At 42.2% G+C, this 17,584-nt stretch overlaps 1 protein-coding gene across 1 annotated transcript in view; it reads right to left on the bottom strand.

The window, feature by feature from the left end:
- PTGES3 (prostaglandin E synthase 3) overlaps nucleotides 1-13,588 on the bottom strand; it is a 32,703-nt gene extending 19,115 nt beyond the window's left edge. Inside the window, exons 1-3 of the mRNA XM_060167038.1 lie at nucleotides 13,579-13,588; nucleotides 9,218-9,343; nucleotides 6,548-7,046 (exon numbers count right to left, since the gene is read on the bottom strand). Of these exons, the coding sequence (XP_060023021.1) occupies nucleotides 6,548-7,046; nucleotides 9,218-9,343; nucleotides 13,579-13,588 (635 nt within the window). The remainder of the gene's footprint in view (nucleotides 1-6,547; nucleotides 7,047-9,217; nucleotides 9,344-13,578) is intronic.
- Between the last annotated feature and the right edge of the window lie 3,996 nt (nucleotides 13,589-17,584).

Here is a 17,584-nt window from a genome sequence, read left to right as displayed (position 1 = left end):
ACAAACAAGTCAAATGTATTTTGAGGGTATATACTGATTTGGTGGTCCTTCTTTTCCAGATTTCCCAAAATACAGCAAAGCCTCAATTAATAGAATCTAAAGTTATAAATGACTCTCACCAACTTTATCTTTCACCTACTGACCACCAAACTACTCGCCCAATTTGGGTTTTTTTTTTTTGTTTTTTTGCGGTACGTGGGCCTCTCACTGTTGTGGCCTCTCCCGTTGCGGAGCACAGGCTCCAGACGCGCAGGCTCAGCGGCCATGGCTCACGGGCCCAGCCGCTCCGCGCGGCATGTGGGATCTTCCCAGACTGGGGCATGAACCCATGTCCCCTGCATTGGCAGGCGGACTCTCAACCACTGTGCCACCAGGGAAGCCCCTACTCGCCCAATTTGCATGAGATAGGGACTTCCCTTGTGGCCCAGTGGTTAAGACTCCGCGCTTCCAATGCAGGGGACATGGGTTCGATTGGTGGTTGGGGAACTAAGATCCCACATGGTGTGGAGTGCGGCCAAAAAAAAAGAAGCCAATCTATATTGAGATATAGCTGAATTTGACTGAAGATGCGATACAGCAAAATAAAGGACCAACTGTAAAAGATCCCAGTTAGTTCCAAACATCACTCTCAAGCACCTCATATAGCCAAGTCTTATAGCTGAAAGAGATTCAGAGTCTAAATATTATTCAATAAACAAATTATTTATTAAACATGATACCGGGAATTGTTCCGGAGATACAGCTGTCAGCAAAGCAGATAAAAATCTCTGCCCTTAAGAAGCTCACATTCAAGTTGGATGAAATTTAGCCCAAAATTCTTCTTCTAAGAAACATGGGGGTAGAGGGATCCATTACTAGCTATGGTTTACCTTTCTTAAAGTATAAGTAAGTGATACACTATAAGACAATGTTTTTTGTTTGTACTCTTAAAAGTAACTCATCTATATATTTAATTATATTTGTAAGATACATTACATCACAATCTATAACCTCACATACTTTATTCAGAAGTAATGATAATCCCCGTACAAATTTATTATTTTTTTTATTTTTTTTTCGCATTACGTGGGCCTCTCACTGTTGTGGCCTCTCCCGTTGCGGAGCACAGGCTCCGGACACGCAGGCCCAGCAGCCATGGCTCACGGGCCCAGCCGCTCCGCGGCATGTGGGATCCTCCCGGACCGGGGCACGAACCCGCGTCCCCTGCATCGGCAGGCGGACCCCCAACCACTGCGCCACCAGGGAAGCCCTACAAATTTATTTTTAATGGAACATGATGTTTGTCTGAATTAAAACATCACTTTGAATTCTAAGATAAAACAATAATAATCAGAAGACTAGCTTTTTACTAGAACTTGATAATGGAGAAAGTATCCTCTATGTTTATCCTCTATAAACTAAACATTTCCAGTAAATGAAAAGCTTCTTAAAAACCAGATTCACTCGCCTTCTATGTATCCCAGAGTATTTTTAAACATCAAGAAGGGTTACAGGGACTTCCCTGGTGTCACAGTGGTTGGGAGTCCACCTGCCAGTGCAGGGGACAGGGGTTCGATCCCCAGTCCAGGAGGATCCCACATGCTGCGGAGCAGCTGGGCCCAGGCACAACTACTGAGCCTGTGCACTGCAACTACTGAAGCCCAAGCATTCCAGGGCCCGCCTGCCACAACTAGTGAGCCCACGTGCTGCAACTACTGAAGCCCGCGTGCCTAGAGCCCGTGCTCCACGAGAAGCCCACACACCACAACGAAGAGTAGCCCCTGCTCACTGCAACTAGAGAAAGCCTGCGCACAGCGATGAAGACCCAACGCAGCCAAGGGAAAAAAAAGGGGGTTATGGAAGAAAACAAACTCATTATAACCAAGGGAGAAAAAAAAAAGTTTAAAAGATGTTACAAAGTTCAGAATAACTGATATTTTAAAACCAAGTCTATCAACTGGTCTATTATTTACAAAAGAGAATCGAGAAACTGGTAAATCTATTTCAGTTTGTACTAAGTGAGGAATGATATGGAAACATGAAAATTCTGCTAAAAAAAAAAAGTTCCAGTTTCAGACTGAGCAGTTTTTCCTTGTTAAGTATTATCAAAAGCCCTGCCTAAAGAAAAAAAAAAAAGCCCTGCCTGTAAACATCTAAAACCAAACTCTCTCACACATATTCTTTGCTCAGAGAAACCCTGATACACTTCTCATATTTTCAGATCTTCTGTATGCCAGTTGTACTACTATGTAAAACTTCCTGGAAAGTTAATCTGAATATACATGCAAGTCCAGTGATCCCCAAATTACATGCCAAGGTGCATCAAGGCACTACGGAAGAATTTACAGGGCTGCCACAGGATATTTCAAATTTAAGAGAAATTCAGTGATACTCAACTTCAGTCAAGACACTAAGTGGTTCAGTTTCAACAGCAGACTGCACTGTAACCCTCTCCACTAAGTTTCATCTTTGCAAAGCTGGATTTTTGGTGGTTACGATTTAAAAAAAAAAAAAGACCTACAAAAAACTCAACAGGGAACAGGAATTGAGATGGAAGTATCCAATCTGATTTCAAGGTATAACAAGTTATACAGTTCCCAAAAGGCATACACCTTTCATCAGTAACTGTGCTTATACAAGAAACTACATTTTTCTTTCAATTTATGTGTGTTAGCTTTCTGAAAAGCTAACAGGCTATAAGGACGAAGTACTTAAGTTGTTTGGACCCAACTATCTAATAAACAGAACGTCTAGGTTACTCCTTATGGCCTAGCAGCACCATTAAAAAACCAACCAACAAATAAAAAAAATACAAAATAGTAACAACAAAAATACTACTAAGACACCAAGGGGTGAACCAAGAAAGTTTGTGAACCTCTGTGCTACTTCCTTTCTTTGATAATTCCCACTCTAAAATATAAAGGTGTGGGACTTCCCTGGTGGTCCAGTAAAGACTCCACACTCCCAATGCACAGGGCCCGGGTTCCATTCCTGGTCCAAGAACTAGATCCCACATGGATGCCACAACTAAGTTTGCATGCCACAACTAAGGAGCCCTCGAGCCACAACTAAGGAGCCCGCCTGCCACAACTAAGACCAAACACAACCAATTAAATAAATAAATATTTCAGGGGAGAAAAGAAAAACTGAACTACAGGCAATTTTTTTGTGTGTGTGTGGTACGCGGGCCTCTCACTGTTGTGGCCTCTCCTGTTGCAGAGCACAGGCTCCGGACGCGCAGGCTCAGCGGCCATGATCTTCCCGGACCCGGGCACGAACCCGTGTCCCCTGCATCGGCAGGCGGACTCTCAACCACTGTGCCACCAGGGAAGCCCCAGGCATGGTTATGTATTGGAAATAAAAGGACAACCTGGAAAATTATTCTCCCTTTTTTTAAAGTGAAAAAAATGTCTTTGTGAGAAATTCTGGGTTCCAATCCTATTTGGGACAGTTGTTTATACTAATCAGCAGTGCTGTGAATTGATATTTGAAGAACTAAATCCTGTAATGTAATAAAATTAAAAGTTAAAAAAAACACCTCTGTGGCTTAGATCCTTTCAGTACACAAAGATAATTAAGCATGCTGAGTTGGAAAGAGCCCTGATACAAACACTCTTCAGCAATAAAGTACGACTACATGAGAAGATCAACTACGGCACAGAAAATCCACAACAGCACATTTTATTTGGTTTTGGAGTACAACACGGGCGAGGGCATATTACTCAAGGTAAGATTTAAAGTAATTGGCATCTTCCTGGAAAACCAAAAGTTCTAAGGTGTTCTGTGGAAGTCATCAGCCTCAATTTAAAATCTATCCCTAACCTACACAGTAAATAATAGTTTACTAAAACACACTTTGTATTTCTGTAGTAAAATACACTAGATGCAGCAATTCTTAATAACTCAAATAAAATATGATTATTAATGTTTCAGAGCTAGACTGATTCTAAACAGTTTATTACGAAGGTGTTTTTTCCTGAAAAGCAATCATCACTAACCACCTATGACTCTAAAATGATAAAGCTTCTAGAAGATCTTAAAACAGAAAACACAATTAAACAGGAGAATCTTAACAATACATACTGGTCTGCCTCAAGTGATTTGTCACTTCGTTTCTACTGCCTTCCGGTTAAAGTCTAACTAAGCACAGAAAAAAAGAAAATCCAGTTGCTAGGTTACAGTGGCTAGGAAATCAACACTGAACAAAAGCCTTCATCAGTTACTCTTCCTCAACTTATAGAAATTAACCATATGCTGTATGGTCACTATTACCATTTGTTTTGGAGGTTAAAGACTGATGATTTTATTTTGGGGACTCAATCGTACAAAGTTGAACGATGGCAAAGTTAAGATTTTAACCAACGCTAGCAATGGTCGCAGTGTTTCTGGACAATTTATTAATTTGACTACAAGACACTGGAAAGAATGATTTCAAACTGCTCAAAACTGAATGTTTTACTTCATACCTATTGTTAATACGTCCAACTTAAAACCTAGAACCAATTACAACAGCTTAAAAAAAAAAAAAAAAGTAAAGTAGCACCCCCTACAGGGGATTTGTGCAGGTCTTAAATGGAGGAGAGAGGTCCTAAACTCCCAGCCTCCTCCAAGGTAGGTGAGAAATTGAGAGTTTTTATGCAAACTACTAGACAAAACTTGATTAGAAAAAATTTATCTAGGAAATGACGACTGAAGAGCAATCAAATGATAAAAAAACAGACCTTAAAACCCTTGAGATGTCCAGCGTAAATGTCTCTCTCTACAGCTAAAAAAAAGTCTACAGCACACATCAACAAAATGAATGCTCATCAGCCAGATTCTTCCTAGGACTCATTAAAAGTCTTTTCCAACTCAAATAACTGACTCATAATATTCATCTTACAAATTCAGTCATTAATAAGATCCCCTAAAGAATTTGCAAGATGGCATATACTGAATACCTTAAACACAATGAAATTTACCTGGTCCCTTCAAAACACTCATTTTGAAAATAGCATTCTTCTGACAGACTGCTTTTTGGAATACCGCTACACTTTCCATCCGAGTTTTTAACCTATTTACATAACTTAATATTTCTTACCTATTTAACTATTTCATGTGACCTGTGAAAGTGTTTCTATCTCAAACATACTATTTCTTCACGAAAAAATTTGCTTGGCTACATTAATCTATTAAAAGTTGGTAATGCCTTATCTGAGGATTAATTTTCTCCTCACAGATGTTTTAAGACTGACAATCCTGCTACATTATTTGGAATAAATGTCAAAGAGAAAAAGCACAAGCTATTTTTCACAGATTAAAATCTTCTATTACATACCACTTTTGGGGGTGGGAGAATCCTTCCAAAATTCTAATATGTCACTTTACAATAATACATGCATTCTTCTCAAGGCTTCTTTTCCATCAAGTGACTATAGTGTTTTCTTTACTTATCTAAATAAAACGTCTAGACGTTTTATTAAGTAAACCCTTGCAAGTGCATTACTTTTTACAGGAATAAAACTTGTTCCCCTCAATTGCTCTCCATACATAACTTTTAGGGAGCGATTAGAACCAAAAAACTACTAAATCGGCAGTTCTTGTATCTGAAAAGGTAAAGCTTTCCCTGAGAAAAATCTAAAGGCTGACAGTGGCGATGCCAAGAATTCTCATTCGGGTAAAATCACCAAGGTTTTCCTGTATCATAAAGCTTCTAAACAATCTGTAGTCACTTCAGTAAAGAAAATTAAACTAAGGCAACAAAAAGGTGACGACATACCTGTTTCATCCTTAAACTAAGATAGGATGATGAAACCTCGCCTAAAGTTTAATATGAACACTGAAAACGTCCACAAATATCTTTCGACTCCAACACGTGCAGAACGCCCTGCTCAATGGTAATTCCTCGCTGCCAGGGACACAGCTGAGTTTTGGCAACTTTCACTCCGTCAGCGAGACTGGAGTTAGGAGGAAGCCTGGAAAGACCATACTCAAGCAATCACGACACCCGAGAGCGAAGTTAAGTTGCGGCGACGGTATGGCCTCCCTCCAGTCGCCTAGCAGTACCTGTCGCTCGCGGCGCACGGCCGCGTGGTGCTCTACGAGCACCAGCAGCCTTGTGGTAGCACCCACCGCAGGTGCACTTGGCCCCGGGCCTGGTCACAGCATCACAGAGCGACAGGAGCAGACCACCCCAGGAGCGGAGCGGTAGCCCACGAGGGTCCACGCCTCCAGGGCGCCCGGACGGCGAAAAGCTCACGGGAGACTAAGGCCTACGGCTAAGTTACGGAGAGTTAGGAGCAGCCGGCACTGCCTAAGGGGGAAGGTGGGATTTCCGGCACGGGGAAGCCGAGGGCCGGTTTAGAGGTGGGGGAAGCGGACATCGGAGGAAATATGTCCTCCACCCGCCAATGGTAATCATAACAAGGATACTGAACCTCCCACTCCCAAGCAAGAACGATTTCCACCGAGGGGGAAAAGTCGAGGGGGCCTAAAGCGGGGGAGGGGAAGGGACGGCTTCCCGGCAGCCCCCCGCGCGGCCTCGGCCTCCCTCACGGGCGACCTTCCCTCGGCGGGGTGTCGCACTCACATCGTGAACGGGGCAGGGGGACGGGCGAACGGGTGGCGGGCGTCTCCGGCGGCAGCTCCTGGGCAGGCGACTCCTCTCCGGTGGCGACTCCGGCGTCTTCTCCCCGCTAGCGGCCTCTTTTCGTTTCCCTCAAGCGACGGCGGCGGCGGCGGCGGGCTCGACCTGGGTCCCCAGAATGCACCGCGCGGAGAGAGCGACTCCTCCGGTCGGAGAGAAGAGGAAAGTGTAGGAAAAGGGGCGCGAGGACGGAGAACGAACGTGCGTGCGTGCGAGCGAGGGGTGGTGAGGCCGGGCGGCGGCTGGTGACGCAGCAAAATGCCCGGGCCTAGCCGCCGCGCGTGCGCACTCTTTGTTTTCGGGCTCCTGCGCGGCTTTCTAGAGATATCTACGGAAAGGGCGGGGCCTCCCAGCTCCTTCGCGATCCTTCCTAGCGCTGGCCCCGCCCTACGTCCGTTTCCTCTGGCCCGTCTGGTTCCCGCCGCTCCTCCCGCGCTCTCCTCTTGTGGTGGAAAACCGTTGGCCGCCTAACCTCCCGGCCACCCGACTCGGGCGATCTCCCCGAGAAACGGCCGCGTTGATCCCGGGAGGAAGGCCGAGGCGGAGGGACGCAGAGTCCTGAGGCTTGAAAAGTGAAATGAGGGTTCAGTTACTTTTAAGAGCGTAAAGCGGCCCACTGAGGAAACATTCCACCGCAGAAGGAGGGGAAAAGCCTCTGCTGGTGATATAATATTTGCGGAGAAGGGCTGACTTCCGAATGCAGGGCCTTGGTCCACCTCGCCATTTTTTATGAGAATTGGAGACCCTGTACAGGGGCAGCGGAAATTTGAGGTCTTTGGCTGAGGAGGAACGTTTACCCTTGGGGGCCGGCGTTTGCACCTGCTTTGAGATATTAATGCTGTAGGTGAAACAGGAATGCTGTTAGGGTCTAAGTTTGTGGGAATGGAGAGACTAGGACTTTCATGTCTCCAGGCACATCAATTGGTGGAGGTACCCCATCTTTTTTCTGCGGTCGAACTGCCGCTTTGTGCAAGGCACTGGGTTAGGCTCTTGGGGGATGGTAACCAAGAGAATCAAAACAGTACCTGTCTACTGTAGAAGGTCACTTAACGGTGCAGTAAGGGAGAAATACAATGCGCCGCTCGTTAGAAGACAGAAGGTTTAAGGAAGTGCGCTAAGACATTTTGGGAAGTGTTTGGGGGCTTCATATTAAGCATTGAGGACTTGGTATCTATACTGTGCAAGGCAGATGTTGGGAACTACGGACATTGGACCCAATGCTCAAATCCCTTTGAAAGGGGAGATTAAACCCCAGCTCTCAATACCGTGATTTTAAGGAGCTTAGTGCTTGTTGGGGAAAACAAAATAAAGCACACAAATCCAGATATTTGAGTCCTATAATGGAAGTACAAAAAATAACGGGAGCATAAAAGGAGAGGTCGATATTGACTGGAAGGATTAAGAGAGGCCTTGTTAAGAAAAACTACCCAAAACATGGAAATAAGGCAAGGAGTGGAGGGATGACCTTTCAGTTCACGCTGGGACATGTTTTAACTTGTCTGCCCAAGGATGATTCTCTAGGAGAAGGTACCTGTGTTTGACTTGCTATTTGTTATATGATAAGAGCTCAGACATTGTGAAGTTACTTGAGTTGCAGATTGCTGTCTGATAGAAAAGCTAACTCGAAAGTTTATGGTTTTATTGCTCTGTAGGAGCTAACCAGTTTTGTTTAACCTGCAACTTTATTCTAATTCTTATTTTTATGCCTGTAAATATCTAGTTCCTTAAATGCTCCTGGAACCAGCTTTACCGTCTTACTGGTTCCCTCGGTGAGTTAAATAAATGAATACTTGGCTCACGTTAATTTTATATTGGCAGGAGAATCATGTTTTGAAATTTTTTGAAAGTTTTACTTTGATAGCCTCAGAGGTGACAACAGGAATGAGTGGGAACAGTACATTCCAGGCAAGGATCTTGATAGGTGAAGAGACAGGAATAAGTATATCTAGGTGGAGTTGGCAAACTTTCTGTAAAGGGTCAGATAAGGCCACAAGGTCTCTACTGCAGCTTTTGAACTCTGCTATTGTAGTATGAAATCAACCATAGATAATGTGTAAGCAAATGAGAGTGTGTTGGAAAAAAAAACTACGAATGCTGAAATTGGAATTTTTTTATGTCCGCATGTCATATGATTTTCTTTTCCAACCTTTAAAAATGTAAAAATCATTCTTACCTTGAAGGCCATACAAAAAATTAGCAGCCTGCAGGCTGTAGTTTGCCAATCCCTGGCCTAGGAAGTCCAGAGTGTAGGGAGAGGGTAGGTCACACTGAGTATCAGGATAATTGTTTTCAACTTATTTCTCTGACAGTGGGAAGCTATTGAAGTTTTTTTGAAGGAGAGTAACACTCTTATGTTCTAGAAAGATTAATTTGGCAACAACATATAAGATGAACTGAAAATGGAGGAACTGAATTGAAGATAGCATTTAGAAGTCTGCAACCCGAAATAACTGGCATTTTCCCTTATCAAAAGAAGTGCTATGGGAAAAACCATCACAAGAAATTTTTGAAAATTCAAATCCATTGCATTGTAATTTATAGTTTATTTACTACCCCCATTGGACATATTTCAAGGGATTTCATGTTAGTGTAGCTCTGGAAATGGCGTCTCACCCAGAAGTTTCACAGATAGTTTATAATCAGGTTTATCCATGTCTTTACGTTTTATCTCATCCATTAGCTGATGGGGACCCAAGTTGTACCAGATCTCTTTTTCAAATTCACTGAAAAGTTCTGTATCTAGTAGGGGGCAAAATCTAGATTCAAAGATGTATAGTTAGTAGTGTCAGGGCTTTGGGGAGAGAAATATGCAACCCGAATTGGCAAAAACTAGAAAATACTTGGTATTAGATGCCATTTCACACGTTTGATCCTAACAGTCTCCTAAGAGAAAAGAAGTACCCAGGCCAATTTAAAACACTAGTAAAAAGGAACACAGAATTTGTCAGTTTTAATTGTAGCATCCACCTTCTCCCTGATATTTTACTGAGGACTGAATTTCAATGTGTCCACAGTCACTAATAGCAAAAGAGAACTTTATAGGCTGATATGAGAAATTTTAAAAATTAAAAAAAAATTATAACAGGTGAGAAAAGTCCAGTTTTATGAGGGGGTTTTCTAAAACGATAAGAACTTAGAGGTTGTTACTTTTGTATTTGTAAGGTAAATAAAAGGAAAGGGGGCAAAGTAGTAACCTGTTCTAGGTATAGGAAATAAGAAATTGGTCATAAAGTTTAAAGGAGACATCATGACCTAGCTAAATGTAAACATCACATATACCAACTTAAATTACTTTATGTTCTCTGATATCATTATCTTCCTACAATTTAGAAGCATACCTTACCAGTCTGGTTTGGCAGTAATAGAAAGGGTTAAGAAATGACTGTGTCTTGTGTTGAGCTTTTTCATATTTTGAGTTTTGCTGCTAGTCTCTCACTGTAGGATGACAAAAGCATGAACAGCTCTCAGTGTAGGAAGCAGCTTTAAAAAGCTAATTTATTTTTAAATAAAATACATTGAAATGTTCTAAAAATGGTCTTCTACCCCAAACATCACCTTACAGCAGTTCATGTTGTAGAAAATAAGACAATAAATGGAGTGATATATGCTTGTTTCTATGTAAATTAGCAGTACTCTCTGGGATCAGAAAAAATCAGATAATTTTAATTTCATGGTTTTCATGAGAGAGAATGTATTACAGTTCTCGGGTAACTCTGTTTGCCATAAGCAAATACTTCATTGTGCTCTTTCCATTGTGTAAGGTAGGAAGTGACCAGAAAAAGGTTACATATACATTCAGACATTAGATTTTGGGGGAATATTAACATCATTTTGTTCAGCACCTTGCAGGATAACTGAGTATATAATGGGATGATGGAGAAATAGGATTACTTTCAAAGTTAAGGGAGGCTTCTTTTTTTCTGATATTTTAGTTGTTCACCTGAAATTTTTTTAATGCTCCCTTTTCTAGGAAATAAGGGCTAGGTAATTCCATTTGGAGGAAAATAAGAGAAGACCAAGTGCTAAGAGATTTCATTTAAAAAATATTTGGAGGGAATTCCCTGGGAGTCCAGTGGTTAGGACTCCATGCTTTCACTGCTGTGGGCCAGGTTTCAATCCCTGGTTGGGGAACTAAGATCCCACAAGCCATCCAGTGTGGCAAAAAAAAATTTTTTTAATTTTTTAAAAATTTGGAATTTAGGGCTTCCCTGGTGGCGCAGTGGTTGAGAGTCCGCCTGCCGATGCAGGGGATGCGGGTTCGTGCCCCGGTCCAGGAAGATCCCACATGCTGTGGAGCGGCTGGGCCGGTGAGCCATGGCTGCTGAGCCTGCGCTCCGCAGTGGGAAAGGCCACAACAGTGAGAGGCCCGCGTACTGCAAAAAAAAAAAAAAAAAATTGGAATTTAGAGCCTACCATATGTCTGATACAGCAAAGCAATATTGTTCCTGACCTCCAGGAATTCTAGAAAAGGTAAATAAGTAAATAGATAAATTATAATGCATGTGACAAGTACTATATTAGAGCTGTAAACAGAGTACTGTGGGAACAGCAACCCAAAGAACTAAGTAGGGGCATCTGGGAAAGCATCAAAGAGGGGTAATGATCAAAGCTGAGTTTCAAAGGCTGAATGAATTTCTCCCAGGCCAATGGTGAGAGGTAGAAGAGGGTATTCCGGGAGGAGAATATGGAGAATATAGCATACGTAAAGCAGAGGCAATGGAATTATCAGGGATCTGTGCAAGGTTCAGTGTGGCCAGAGCCTAAGAGAGACTATAGTATAGGTAAAGGAGAGTGATGAGAGATAAGGCAGGAAGTTCAGTGGGTTCAGGCCAGATGGTAAAGGGCCCTATATGTCTGCTTAAAAGTTTGTACTTAATTCTATTGGCAACAAGTTTTTAATAGGAATGATGCTATAGCGTGAGTGGACAAGCTTCTTGCGTATAGGTACTGGTGTCATATTTGTTTGTTTCCAGTGCCAGACACATAATAGATGCTCAAAAGTTTGTGGAATATAATTTGCTGTAAAAAGACTGCAGACAGGCCAGCTATGGTAGTTTAGGCAAGAGAGTAGAGCCAGAACTAAAGCAGTTGCTGAAGGGCTGAAGAGAAATGCTCACCCAGAATTTTGATACATTTCTGCCCTTGAAGACCAGTTAGAGAAGTGGGGAAGAGATAAAGAGGCTTCTAGTTTGGGAGAGGGGGTGAAATGTGACACCATTAGCTGAGACTGAAAGGGACAGATGGAGGAGTAAAAAGAGATAGTTTAATATTGTATATATTTAGTACTTGAGGGAAGGATTTTTATTTTTGTAGCTTGTTTAGGAATGAGGAGTGGTTTTTGTTTGTTTTTATCGTGTTTGAAGAGTAAGAGAAGCAGCTAGTAGAAAGGGAGGGGTTGAAGACAGGATAACAGAGAACAAGGTCTGGTATGAAGCAGGAGAGGATAAAACACAGAGGAAAGAGGGAAGGAGATGAAAGCCTAAGGGCTTTTAAACTAGTATGTAAACAGGTTCTAAACTCCTTCACATACAAAAACTCAAGGCTTCGCTTGTAAGGAGGATCTCTTATGTAGTGTATATAGATAGAACTATTTTGGTACTCTAATCCTGGAATGTTAAAGTTTTGGCTTTGTGTGATAGACTGTATGCTTGTGTCCCCCGCAAAATTCATTGGTTGAAATCCTAACCTCCAGTGTGATGGTATTAGGAGGTGGGGACTTTGAGAGGTAATTAGGTCATGAGGGTGAACCATCATAAATGGGATTAGTGCCCATTTAGAAGGGACCCCAGAGACCTCTCTCTTCCCGTCATTCCACCATGTGAGGATACAATGAAAAGTCACAGTCTGCAACTGGGAAGAGAGCTTTCAGCAGAACCCAACCGTGCTAGTACCCTGATCTCAAACTTCTAGCCTCCAAAACTGTGAGAAATAAAGTTCAATTGTTTATAAGCTACCTAGTATATGGTACTTTGTTAGAGCAGCTTAACCTAAGACAATTTGCCAAAGATGATCAAGCATATATCAAAGTGATGATTTCATACAGATCTGATCACCTCTGTATAAACATTAATGATAACCAATAACAGGAATGGGGTATTATTGATAGAGTCCAGACACAGATACAAGAATATTTTGTACTGGACTTCCCTGGTGGTCCAGTGGTTGAGAATCTGCCTTCCAATGCAGGGGATGTGGGTTTGATTCCTGGTCGGGGAACTAAGATCCCACATGCCACCGGGCAACTAAGGCTACATGCTGCAACTACTGAGCACACACGCTCTGGAGCCCACACGCCACAACTAGAGAGCCCACTTGCCACAACTAAGACCCGACACAGCCGAATAAATATTTAAAAAAAAAATAGTGTGGTACTGGCTTAAAGGCAGACATGTAGACCAATGGAACAAAACAGAGAGACCAGAAACAAACATTTGCATAATGGCCGAATAATTTTAAAAAAAGATTTTGTACTGAAACTAATATAATGTTATGTGTCAATTATATCTCAATAAAAAATAATTTTAAAAGGTACTTTGTTATCTAAATAGTGAAGTTTTACCACTTTTTTTTTTTTACCACTTTAATATTTTTATTTTCACTATAAAATTGTAGTTTTCTTGGGACTTCCCTGGTGGTGCAGTGGATAAGACTCCATACTCCCAATGGAGGGGGCCCGGGTTTGATCCCTGGTCAGGGAGCTAGATCCCACATGCATGCCGCAACTAAGAGTTCACATGCCACAACTAAGGAGCTTGTGAGCCGCAACTAAGACCCAGCACAACCAAATAAATATTTTTAAAAATTGTAGTTTCCATAAAGTCAGAGATTTTGTTTTGTTTGTTGTACTCCTAGGGCCTGATATGTAATAGGCATTTCCTCCATTTATTCAACACATATTTATTGAGCACCTACTATGGCCCAGGTGTTGTTGTAGATGCTGAAGATATAACAATGAACAAAACAAAAGTCCTTACCGTCATACATCTTACATTTTAATGAGGGAGACAATAAAGAAGCAAGAAATATGCTGAGATGCATTATTCAATGTCTTTACAAAAAGATTTAAGAAATTACAATCACCTCCAAATTATCTAATATATATTAAAATTACACATTCTCAAGTATGTGGCCAAAGAAGGTTGCAAGGAAATGAATTGGTGATGACAAGGTTGCAGTTATTGGTGATGCAGTTATTTGGTGATGACAAGGTCATATAATCATTGAAATGGTGGCTCAGGTATGGTGAAGGAGAATATCATTGGAGGAGAAGAGGTCAAGGAACTTGAAACGCCAAAGTATTGAAGGGTTATTGATATCACCAAGAATTCTGATGGCTGTCCCTGGAGAGGGTGATAGCCAGGATCTAAAGCCTTAAAGGAATGAGTAGAAGTAACCTAGGGAAAGAGGCAATAAATTACAAGAAGAGCTAGTGTGTAGTATACAGATCTTCCTCAATTTACGATGGGGTTATGTCAAACCCATGGTAAGTTGAAAATACTGTAAGTCAGGACTTCCCTGGTGGCACAGTGGTTGAGAATCCACCTGCCAATGCAGGGGACACATGGTTTTGAGCCCTGGTCTGGGAAGATCCCATATGCCGCGGAGCAACTAAGCCCGTGCACCACAACTGCTGAGCCTGCGCTCTGGAGCCCGCAAGCCACAACTACTGCAGCCCACAGGCCTAGAGCCTGTGCTCCGCAACAAGAGAAGCCGCCGCAATGAAAGGCCAGCACACCGCAAAGAAGAGTAGCCACCACTTGCCACAACTAGAGGAAGCCTGCATGCAGCAACAAAGACCCAATGCAGCCAAAAATACAAAACAAACAAACAAACAAAACCAGTATGGAGGTTCCTCAGAAAACTAAAAATAGAACTACCATATGATCTAGCAATCCCACTCCTGGGCATATACCCAGACAAAACTATAATTCAAAAAGTTACATGCACCCCTATGTTCATAGCAGTACTATATTCATAGCAGTACTATTCACAATAGCCAAGTCATGGAAACAACCTAAATGTCCATCGACAGATGAATGGATAAAGAAGATGTGGGACATAATATACAATGGAATACTACTCAGCCATAAAAAAGAACAAAATAATGCCATTTGCAGCAACATGGATGTAACTAGAGATTATCATACTAAGTGAAATCAGAAAAAAAGGCAAAATACCATATGATATCATTTATATGTGGAATCTAAAATATGGCAAAAATGAACCTATCCACAAAACAGAAACAGACTCACAGATGTAGAGAAGAGACTTGTGGTTGCCAAGGGGGAGGGAGGAGGGAGAGGGATGGACTGTGAGTTTAGGATTAGTAGATGTAAACTATTACATTTAGAATGGATAAATAACAAGGTCTTACTATATAGCACAGGGAACTATATCCAATCTCCTGGGATAAACCGTAATGGAAAAAATATTTTTAAAAGAATGTAAAAATAAACGAATAAATAAGGGAGTTCCCTGGCAGTCCAGTGATTAGGACTCAGTGCTTTCACTGCCATAGCCCTGGGTTCAATCTCTGGATCTCTGGTCGGGGAATTAAGATCCCAGAAGCCACATGGCATGGCCAAAAAACAAACAAAGCAAAACTTTGAATAAATAAATATAGTAAAGTGTTGAACATCTCATGTAACTTACTGAATACAGGCATGCCTTGGAGATATTACAGGTTTGGTTCCAGACAACCACAATAAAGCAAATGTCAAAATGAGTCAGGCTTCCCTGGTGGCGCAGTGGTTGAGAGTCTGCCTGCCGATGCAGGGGACACGGGTTCGTGCCCCGGTCCGGGAGGATCCCACGTGCCGCGGAGCGGCTGGGCCCGTGAGCCATGGCCACTGAGCCTGCGCGTCCGGAGCCTGTGCTCCGCAGCGGGAGAGGCCACAGCGGTGAGGCCCACGTACCGCAAAAATAAATAAATAAATAAAGTGAGTCACACAAATCTTTTGGTTTCCCAGTGCATATAAAAGTTATGGTTACACTATACTATAGCCTAAGTGTGCAACAGCATTATGTCTAAAAAAACAATGTACATACCTTAATTAAAAAATACTTTATTGGTAATTCCCTGGCGATCCAGTGGTTAGGACTGTGTTTCCACTGCAGGGGGTACAGGTTCGATCCCTGGTTGGGGATCTAAGATCCTGCATGCTGAGTGGCATGGCCAAAAAAACCCAAACCAAACCAAAACAACAACAACAACAAAACTTTATTGCTAAAAAATGCTAACCATTATCTGAGCCTTCAGTGAATCATAATCTTTTTGCAGTAGTAGCATTAAAAATCAGTGATCACAGATCACTATAACAAATATGATAATAATGCAAAAGTTTGAAATATTGCAAGAATTACCAATATGTGACATGGAAACAAAGTGCTGTTGGAAATAATAGCACCAATAGACACGCTAGATGCAGGGTTGCTACAAACCTTTAATTTGTAAAAAATGTAAAGTGAAGCACAATAAAACAAGGTATGCCTGTACTGTACTAAAAGCGAAAAACAGAATAGTTGTATGGGTACAGAATTGTTGTCAGTGTATGGCTTGTTTACCCTTGTGATCGAGTGGCTGACTGGGAGCTGTGGGTCACTGCACTGCCCCGCAACACAAGAGAGTATTGTACCACATATTGCTAGCCCAGGAAAAGATCAAAATTCAAAATTTGAAAGTATGGTTTCTTCTATATGCATATCACTTTTGCACCATTGTAAAGTTGAAAAATCACCATGTCAAACAATTCTAAGTTGGAGGCTGTCTGTAGTCTGATAACTTATGATTTAAAGAGGACACTTACCCCACCTCTAGGCCCAATAGTAACAGAGTGTAGGAGAATAGCTACATTCAAGAGGGCTGCAGGGGAAACATTGCCATCAAAGGAGAGCCAGGTTACACTTAGAGCAAGAAGGTGAAGGAAATGTTCAGAGAAGAGATTGAGGATATAAGGGATTTTGCAGATATTTGATCTTGAGTTCAGTTGTGAAAGGATTTCAAAATGTGGGAAGGCATGTAAAATGGAGTTAGAAGCAATGATATACAGACTGTAGGAATTTTAGAGTCCAGGGCATAAGGCATGGCTGGGGACTCCTGGATTCTAATGATAACTGACTGCACAGGGATAAAGGGCATAGTGATCTCAAGGGAGATGGTGGTAGAGAGGCTGTGAATATTGAGTACAGTGGGGAATCTTTTTTAAAAAATTAATTAATTAAGGCTGTGCCGGGTCTTAGTTGCAGCATGCAGGATCTTTTAGTTGCAGCATGCAGGATCTTTTATTTGTGGCATGCAGGGTCTTTTAGTTGTGGCATTTGGGCTCATAGTTGTGGCATGAATGCAGGATCTATTTCCTCGACCAGGGATAGAACCCAGGCCCCCTCCATTGAGAGCATGGAGTCTTACCCACTGGACCACCAGGGAAGTCCCACAGTGGGGAATCTTGCCAGGACATGAAGAGTTCTGGGGTTCCCACTTGACCTCTGCTGATAGAGGTCAGTAGGGAGACATGCAGAAGGGCTGTTCTTACCCTGAGGATACTGACTCCCTCACTTTTTTAAAACTAAGAATTTGGGAATTCCCTGGTGACCTAGTGGTTAGGCTTCCGGGCTTTCACTGCTGTGGCCCTGGTTCAGTCCGTGGTCGGGGAACTGACATCCTGCAAGCCACACCGCACGGCAAAAAAAAAAAAAAAAAAAATTGTATTAAAGTGTACAAATCTGAGTCCCCCTTGACTTCTCAGGAACCTCCACTCCAGGCTTATAGAGGGACATTCTTAATTCCTAGCCCATGGGTCACTCTCTTTTATTTTTAATTTTTAAAAATTTATTTAAAATTTTAAGATCCTGGCATGAGGGATCTTAGATCCCTGACGAGGGATCGAACCTGTGCCCCCTGCATGGAAGCAGGGAGTCTTAACCACTGCACCGCCAGGGACGTCCCCATGGGTTACTCTCTTGACCCCTGCAGATGCCAAC

This window comes from Lagenorhynchus albirostris, chromosome 11 (assembly GCF_949774975.1).
Source record: "Lagenorhynchus albirostris chromosome 11, mLagAlb1.1, whole genome shotgun sequence".
NCBI lineage: Eukaryota > Metazoa > Chordata > Mammalia > Artiodactyla > Delphinidae > Lagenorhynchus > Lagenorhynchus albirostris.
This window is presented reverse-complemented; position numbering and strand designations above follow the sequence as displayed.